Source organism: Aplysia californica, unplaced genomic scaffold (genome assembly GCF_000002075.1).
Source record: "Aplysia californica isolate F4 #8 unplaced genomic scaffold, AplCal3.0 scaffold00241, whole genome shotgun sequence".
NCBI classification, from domain to species: domain Eukaryota; kingdom Metazoa; phylum Mollusca; class Gastropoda; order Aplysiida; family Aplysiidae; genus Aplysia; species Aplysia californica.
Genome location: NW_004797511.1, coordinates 866,945 through 876,360, shown reverse-complemented (window position 1 = coordinate 876,360; position 9,416 = coordinate 866,945). Strand labels below are relative to the sequence as shown.

General features: G+C 40.5%; 1 protein-coding gene across 1 annotated transcript in view; it reads right to left on the bottom strand.

The window, feature by feature from the left end:
* LOC101849771 (tenascin) overlaps positions 1-8,792 on the bottom strand; it is a gene marked incomplete at its 5' end in the record, with an annotated part of 23,219 nt that extends 14,427 nt beyond the window's left edge. Inside the window, 6 exon segments of the mRNA XM_013083551.1 lie at positions 245-370; positions 1,817-1,942; positions 3,516-3,641; positions 4,794-4,919; positions 6,095-6,220; positions 8,667-8,792. Of these exon segments, the coding sequence (XP_012939005.1) occupies positions 245-370; positions 1,817-1,942; positions 3,516-3,641; positions 4,794-4,919; positions 6,095-6,220; positions 8,667-8,792 (756 nt within the window).
* Positions 8,793-9,416: the final 624 nt, after the last annotated feature.

The window sequence follows — 9,416 nt, the reverse complement described above, 5'->3', positions numbered from 1 at the left end:
AAATAAATAAATAAATAAATAAATAAACAATGATTATCACAACACTAATATTAATTATGGAAGAAGAAGAATTCTTCATCATGGAAATCGATCCATCTCGATGTCTCTGAAATTGTGCGTTTAGGTGTATATGGCGATGTGTGAAGTCAGTCAAAAATGAGAAAGACAAATGAAAAAGCATATCTGACTTAGATGGAAGGGGTTCTGTTTGTGTGTTCATTTTATCAGCCATGAATGAACTTACTGCAAAATTCTCCGGTATAACCTTCATCGCACTCGCAGTACGGCTCGTTGTCAGATACAACACATTTACCATGACCACACTGGCCTTCGAAGCCGGCACACAAGTTGTTCCTAGCTGTAGCTGTAGCTGAGGAGAAGAAAGACGGGAGTTGAAGCTTGGAAAAGCTTAGAATAACGACGTCTGGTTTTTGTAGAGAAATAGATGACGGTAGCCGACGGAACATAAGGTGTTAAAATTCAGATGGACATGGTGGAGCACTATTGTTTTGGTATTTATAACACATTGTAAAAACTAGATATCAGATTCTTATTTCAACTGGAAACCAACGCAGCACGGCACATTGTTAGACACAACACATTTACAATGGAGGAGCTTAGGATAACGACATCTGGATTTAATAGAGAAATAGATGATAGTAGCTGACGAAACATACGGTGTTAAAATCAGAGCATTATCAAAGGTATTTATATTTATAGGAAGCTAAAGTATTCTAAAGTTGATAAAATATTGACAGCGTGGGCCGGGAACACAAGACAACAAGATAAAGAAAAATTAAATCGACAAATACGGAAAGCATGTAAAAGTTCTACATCTACATTCCCCTACTTGGATGAATTGTACATTAACAGTTTGCACTAAAAAAAAACTAATTCCATCTTTTTAGACAACACACATCTCTTGTTCCTTCAAATAAAAACATCAGTCAGAGGTAAAAGACCTAAGCTTCTGATCTTTAACAAAGAAAGATATAGAAGGTCATTTTTACCATTATCCATGAAAATGCTTCCATCTTAACCGTCTTGTATAAGTATACTTACGACCTTAGAGCATGCATCAGGATAACATTGAGTGTGTATCTAGCTTAAGATTATTATTGTTTATATTGCTGTTCATTTATATTATGCATGTGATTGTAAGCCTGCGTGTGTGTGCATGTGTGTGTGTGTGCGTGTGTGTGTGTGTGTGTGTGTGTGTGTGTGTGTGTGTGTACACGTGGTGAAGCACCAAACCAATTTGTAGAATCTGGACAATAAAGATGTATCTTATCTTATCTTATATCGGACGGTAGAAAATAGATGTTAGCTTCTTATTTCAACTGTAAACCGATTATGAACTTTAAACATATTTTTTGTAGGATATATCTCCTTCTTCTTCTTCTTCTACTTCTTCTTCTTCTTCTTCTTCTTCTTCTTCTTCTTCTTCTTCTTCTTCTTCTTCACAATGTGTGAAGGCTGTCGAAAATGAGGAAGACAAACGAAAAAGCTAATCTAACTATTGGAAATAGACGATTTTGTCTGCAGGAAGTGAATCCTTCAAAGGGACGACAGAAGGACAAGGAAAGGTATCTTGCCATCGTGTGCGTACAACACCCCCCCCCCCCAAAAAAAAATATTTAAAAAAAATAATTAAATAAATAAAAATAAAATAATCAATCAACCCCTTAACATTTATTTTACAAGACAACTTTCAAGTCAAGGAATGGTTGAATGAGTGAGTGACAATGGGTGAGCGTGAAGTAGATGGATGGTATTCTGTTCGTGTGTTTATTTTATCTACCATGAATGAACTTACTGCAAAATTCTCCGGTATAACCTTCATCGCACTCGCAGTACGGCCCGTTGTTAGACACAACACATTTACCATGACCACACTGGCCTTCGAAGCCGGCACACAGGTTGTTCTTAGCTGTAGCTGTAGCTGGAGAGAAGAGACACGGGAGTTGAAGCTTGGAGGAGCTTAGGATAACTACGTCTGGTTTTTATAGAGAAGTAGATGACCTTAAAATCATAGACTTAATGGAGCATTTTTAAGCATTTATATCGGATGGTAGAAACTTGATATTACCTTCTTATTTCAACTGTAAAGCAATGCAGAGCTTTAAACATAATTTAGTGGCTCTCGTGACCTAGAGGTTAAGGGGTTTGGCCTCTCAAATAAAGGTCCCGGATTCAAATCAGGGTAGCGACCGAAAAAGTGTCTCCTTTGACCTTCTTTCCTGTTCTCTAGCAATATTTTGTTGTCTGCTTTCGTCTCTTCTTTCTGACCCAACCCCGCACCTCCTTTGCCCCCTCCTGTGAGCTCCTGACTCTTTCTTCAGCCTTTCTTCTGCTACTCCTTGGCTCCTTCTTACTGCTTTCTTTCAGCCACACCCCTGATCTTCTGGTAGGAAATATCTACACCAAGCCTTCTCGGACCAACTGAAAACATTTAATGTGTCCCGCGCGCTCATATGACCTTATACAGTTGCGAGCGCCGTAAAACATGTACCAAAAAAACAATAACCCCCCCCCCCCCCCCCCCCCCCCCCCCCAGGACGGTGCTACTGACTGAAGTGTCTTTAGGCCATTCCCAAAGGTGGTGACATTTTTATCTCGAGTTCTTATGCACAGTAGAATTGTACATTGTAAATGGGTTGATTCATTAATGTCATGCTTATAACCGTGCCTAAACTGCAACAGGGAACTGCTGCTTTTTCTTTCCTAATCCGTACTATCGTCATTTGGCTCCACTTCTTTTGTATGTTTGTCACACTCTTGTGACCCGCTATTTCCGGGGTGCATTGAAAGTCGAAGCAGACTTTGTGCTGTTGAAGCAAGAGAGATGAGCCATGTAAGCCCGATTCACTGTAAGGACTTCTCTGTTGACATCCACCCCTTTGGGCTCATATGACTTTATGCAGCTGCGAACACCATAAAAACCTGATTACAACTAAACAAAAAAAAAAACAACAACCAACATACGATATGTCGAAACTGTCTTCTTCTTCTTCTTCTTCTTCTTCTTCTTCTTCTTCTTCTTCTTCTTCTTCTTCTTCTTCTTCTTCTTCTTCTTCTTCTTCTTCTTCTTCTTCAGTGTAAACACTGTAGCAAAAACAATATTACTTATAGTTAAATTTGCTTATCGTTGGACTCGATTAGCCCGGCAAAATGGAAATCTCTGAAATTGTGTGTTTATGTGTGTTTGACAATGTGTGAAGGCTGTTGAAAATGAGGAAGACAAACGAAAAAGCTAATCTAACTGCATTTGAAAATAGAAGATTTTGTCTGCTGCAAGTGAATTCTTCAAAAGGACGACAGAGGGACATGGAAAGGTATCCTGCCATTGTGTGCGTACAACATTCCCCTCCCCCCCCTCTACCCCTAACCTTTATTTTACAACACAACTTTCAAGTCAAGGAATGATTTGATGTGTGAGTGACAATGCGTGAGCTTGACGTAGATGGAAGGTATTCTGTTTGTGTGTTTATTTTATCTACCATTAATGAACTTACTGCAAAATTCTCCGGTATAACCTTCATCGCACTCGCAGTACGGCCCGTTGTTAGACACAACACATTTACCATGACCACACTGGCCTTCGAAGTCGGCACACAAGTTGTTCCTTGCTGTAGCTGTAGCTGAAGAGAAGAAAGACGGGAGTTAAAGCTTGGAGGAGCTTAGGATAACGACGTCTGGTTTTTATAGAGAAGTAGATGACCTTAAAATCATAGACTTAATGGAGCATTTTTAAGCATTTATATCAGATGGTAGAAACTTGATATTACCTTCTTATTTCAACTGTAAAGCAATGCAGAGCTTGAAACATAATTTAGTGGCTCTCGTGACCTAGAGGTTAAGGGGTTGACCTCTCAATTAAAGGTCCCGGATTCAAATCAGGGTAGCGACCGAAAAATTGTCTCCTTTGACCTTCTTTCCTGTTCTCTAGCAATATTTTGTTGTCTGCTTTCGTCTCTTCTTTCTGCCCCAACCCCTCACCTCCTTTGCCCCATCCTGTGAGCTCCTGACTCTTTCTTCAGCCTTTCTTCTGCTACTCCTTGGCTCCTTCTTACTGCTTTCTTTCAGCCACACCCCTGATCTTCTGGTAGGAAATATCTACACCAAGCCTTCTCGGACCAACTGAAAACATTTAATGTGTCCCGCGCGCTCATATGACCTTATACAGTTGCGAGCGCCGTAAAACATGTACCAAAAAAACAATAACCCCCCCCCCCCCCAATGTTTTATGAAGTATCTGTCTTTTTCTTCTTCTTCTTCTTCTTCTTCTTCTTCTTTTTCTTCTTCTTCTTCTTCTTCTACTTCTTCGTTTTCCCCTTCTCCTTCTCATTCTCCTTCTTCTTCTTTTTCATTGTAAACAATGTAGTTAAAACAAAATTTCTGATCCATAAACTTGTTAATTTTTGGACTCGATTAGCCCGGCAAAATGAAAATCTCTGAAATTATGTGATTATGTGTATTTGGCCATGTGTGAAGACAGTTGAAAATGAGGAAGACAAAAGAAAAAGCTAATGGAACTACTTTTGGAAAAAGAAAAAAATAGACGATTTTGTCGGCTGCAAGTAATTCTTCAAAAGGACGACAGAGGGACATGGAAAGGTATCTTGCCATCGTCTGCGTACAACACCCCTCCCCTCTCTACCCCTAACCTTTATTTTACAACACAACTTTCAAATCAAGGAATGATTGGGTGTGTGAGTGACAATGGGTGAGCTTGACGTAGATGAAAGGTATTATGTTTGTGTGCTTATTTTATCCGCCGGGAATGAACTTACTGCAATATTCTCCGGTATAACCTTCATCACACTCGCAGTACGGCTCGTTGTTAGACACAACACATTTACCATGACCACACTGGCCTTCGAAGTCGGCACACAAGTTGTTCCTTGCTGTAGCTGTAGCTGAAGAGAAGAAAGACGGGAGTTAAAGCTTGGAGGAGCTTAGGATAACGACGTCTGGTTTTTATAGAGAAGTAGATGACCTTAAAATCATAGACTTAATGGAGCATTTTTAAGCATTTATATCAGATGGTAGAAACTTGATATTACCTTCTTATTTCAACTGTAAAGCAATGCAGAGCTTGAAACATAATTTAGTGGCTCTCGTGACCTAGAGGTTAAGGGGTTGACCTCTCAATTAAAGGTCCCGGATTCAAATCAGGGTAGCGACCGAAAAATTGTCTCCTTTGACCTTCTTTCCTGTTCTCTAGCAATATTTTGTTGTCTGCTTTCGTCTCTTCTTTCTGCCCCAACCCCTCACCTCCTTTGCCCCATCCTGTGAGCTCCTGACTCTTTCTTCAGCCTTTCTTCTGCTACTCCTTGGCTCCTTCTTACTGCTTTCTTTCAGCCACACCCCTGATCTTCTGGTAGGAAATATCTACACCAAGCCTTCTCGGACCAACTGAAAACATTTAATGTGTCCCGCGCGCTCATATGACCTTATACAGTTGCGAGCGCCGTAAAACATGTACCAAAAAAAACAATAACCCCCCCCCCCCCCCAATGTTTTATGAAGTATCTGTCTTCTTCTTCTTCTTCTTCTTCTTCTTCTTCTTCTTCTTCTTCTTCTTTTTCTTCTTCTTTTTCTTCTTCTTCTTCTTCTACTTCTTCGTTTTCCCCTTCTCCTTTTCATTCTCCTTCTTCTTCTTTTTCATTGTAAACAATGTAGTTAAAACAAAATTTCTGATCCATAAACTTGTTAATTTTTGGACTCGATTAGCCCGGCAAAATGAAAATCTCTGAAATTATGTGATTATGTGTATTTGGCCATGTGTGAAGACAGTTGAAAATGAGGAAGACAAAAGAAAAAGCTAATGGAACTACTTTTGGAAAAAGAAAAAAATAGACGATTTTGTCGGCTGCAAGTAATTCTTCAAAAGGACGACAGAGGGACATGGAAAGGTATCTTGCCATCGTCTGCGTACAACACCCCTCCCCTCTCTACCCCTAACCTTTATTTTACAACACAACTTTCAAATCAAGGAATGATTGGGTGTGTGAGTGACAATGGGTGAGCTTGACGTAGATGAAAGGTATTATGTTTGTGTGCTTATTTTATCCGCCGGGAATGAACTTACTGCAATATTCTCCGGTATAACCTTCATCACACTCGCAGTACGGCTCGTTGTTAGACACAACACATTTACCATGACCACACTGGCCTTCGAAGTCGGCACACAAGTTGTTCCTTGCTGTAGCTGTAGCTGAAGAGAAGAAAGACGGGAGTTAAAGCTTGGAGGAGCTTAGGATAACGACGTCTGGTTTTTATAGAGAAGTAGATGACCTTAAAATCATAGACTTAATGGAGCATTTTTAAGCATTTATATCAGATGGTAGAAACTTGATATTACCTTCTTATTTCAACTGTAAAGCAATGCAGAGCTTGAAACATAATTTAGTGGCTCTCGTGACCTAGAGGTTAAGGGGTTGACCTCTCAATTAAAGGTCCCGGATTCAAATCAGGGTAGCGACCGAAAAAGTGTCTCCTTTGACCTTCTTTCCTGTTCTCTAGCAATATTTTGTTGTCTGCTTTCGTCTCTTCTTTCTGCCCCAACCCCTCACCTCCTTTGCCCCATCCTGTGAGCTCCTGACTCTTTCTTCAGCCTTTCTTCTGCTACTCCTTGGCTCCTTCTTACTGCTTTCTTTCAACCACAATCCTGATTTTCTGGTAGGAAATATCTACACCAAACCTTCTCGGACCAACTGAAAACATTTAATGTGTCCTGCGCGCTCATATGACCGTATACAGTTGCAAGCGCCGTAAAACATGTACCAAAAAAACAATAACCCCCCCCCCCCATGTTTTATGAAGTATCTGTCTTCTTCTTCTTCTTCTTCTTCTTCTTCTTCTTCTTCTTCTTCTTCTTCTTCTCCTTCTCCTTCTCCTTCTCCTTCTCCTTCTCCTTCTCCTTCTCCTTCTCATTCTCCTTCTTCTTCTTTTTCATTGTAAACAATGTAGTTAAAACAAAATTTCTGATCCATAAACTTGTTAATTTTTGGACTCGATTAGCCCGGCAAAATGAAAATCTCTGAAATTATGTGATTATGTGTGTTTGGCCATGTGTGAAGACAGTTGAAAATGAGGAAGACAAAAGAAAAAGCTAATGGAACTACTTTTGAAAATAGAAGATTTTGTCGGCTGCAAGTAATTCTTCAAAAGGACGACAGAGGGACATGACAGAGGGACATGGAAAGGTATCCTGCCATTGTGTGCGTACAACATCCCCCCGCCTCTACCCCTAACCTTTATTTTACAACACAACTTTCAAGTCAAGGAATGATTTGATGTGTGAGTGACAATGCGTGAGCTTGACGTAGATGGAAGGTATTCTGTTTGTGTGTTTATTTTATCTACCATTAATGAACTTACTGCAAAATTCTCCGATATAACCTTCATCGCACTCGCAGTACGGCCCGTTGTTAGACACAACACATTTACCATGACCACACTGTCCTTCGAAGTCGGCACACAAGTTGTTCCTTGCTGTAGCTGTAGCTGAAGAGAAGAAAGACGGGAGTTAAAGCTTGGAGGAGCTTAGGATAACGACGTCTGGTTTTTATAGAGAAGTAGATGACCTTAAAATCATAGACTTAATGGAGCATTTTTAAGCATTTATATCAGATGGTAGAAACTTGATATTACCTTCTTATTTCAACTGTAAAGCAATGCAGAGCTTGAAACATAATTTAGTGGCTCTCGTGACCTAGAGGTTAAGGGGTTGACCTCTCAATTAAAGGTCCCGGATTCAAATCAGGGTAGCGACCGAAAAATTGTCTCCTTTGACCTTTTTTCCTGTTCTCTAGCAATGTTTTGTTGTCTGCTTTCGTCTCTTCTTTCTGCCCCAACCCCTCACCTCCTTTGCCCCATCCTGTGAGCTCCTGACTCTTTCTTCAGCCTTTCTTCTGCTACTCCTTGGCTCCTTCTTACTGCTTTCTTTCAGCCACACCCCTGATCTTCTGGTAGGAAATATCTACACCAAGCCTTCTCGGACCAACTGAAAACATTTAATGTGATCCACGCGCTCATATGACCTTATACAGTTGCGAGCGCCGTAAAACATGTACCAAAAAAACAATAACCCCCCCCCCCCCCCCAATGTTTTATGAAGTATCTGTCTTCTTCTTCTTCTTCTTCTTCTTCTTCTTCTTTTTCTTCTTCTTCTTCTTCTTCTTCTACTTCTTTGTTTTCCCCTTCTCCTTCTCATTCTTCTTCTTCTTCTTTTTCATTGTAAACAATGTAGTTAAAACAAAATTTCTGATCCATAAACTTGTTAATTTTTGGACTCGATTAGCCCGGCAAAATGAAAATCTCTGAAATTATGTGATTATGTGTATTTGGCCATGTGTGAAGACAGTTGAAAATGAGGAAGACAAAAGAAAAAGCTAATGGAACTACTTTTGGAAAAATAAAAAAATAGACGATTTTGTCGGCTGCAAGTAATTCTTCAAAAGGACGACAGAGGGACATGGAAAGGTATCTTGCCATCGTCTGCGTACAACACCCCTCCCCTTTCTACCCCTAACCTTTATTTTACAACACAACTTTCAAATCAAGGAATGATTGGGTGTGTGAGTGACAATGGGTGAGCTTGACGTAGATGAAAGGTATTATGTTTGTGTGCTTATTTTATCCGCCGGGAATGAACTTACTGCAATATTCTCCGGTATAACCTTCATCACACTCGCAGTACGGCTCGTTGTCAGATACAACACATTTACCATGACCGCACTGGCCTTCTAAGCCGGCACACACGTTGTTCCTAGCTGTAGCTGTAGCTGTAGCTGAGGAGAAGAAAGACGGGAGTTGAAGCTTGGAGAAGCTTAGGATAACGACAACTGGCTTTTATAGAGAAATAAATGACCGTAGCTGACGAAACATAAGGTGTTAAAATCGTAGACGGACTCAGTGGAGCATTTTTAAGGCATTTGCATCGGATGGTAGAAACTATATTAGCTACTTATTTCAACTATGAACCAATGCAGACCTTTAAACATATTTTAGTGGCTCTCGTGACCTAGAGGTTAAGGGGTTGACCTCTCAATTAAAGGTCCCGGATTCAAATCAGGGTAGCGACCAAAAAATTGTCTCCTTTGACCTTCTTTCCTGTTCTCTAGCAATATTTTGTTGTCTGCTTTCGTCTCTTCTTTCTGCCCCAACCCCTCACCTCCTTTGCCCCATCCTGTGAGCTCCTGACTCTTTCTTCAGCCTTTCTTCTGCTACTCCTTGGCTCCTTCTTACTGCTTTCTTTCAGCCACACCCCTGATCTTCTGGTAGGAAATATCTACACCAAGCCTTCTCGGACCAACTGAAAACATTTAATGTGTCCCGCGCGCTCATATGACCTTATACAGTTGCGAGCGCCGTAAAACACGTACCAAAAAAACAATAACACCCCCCCC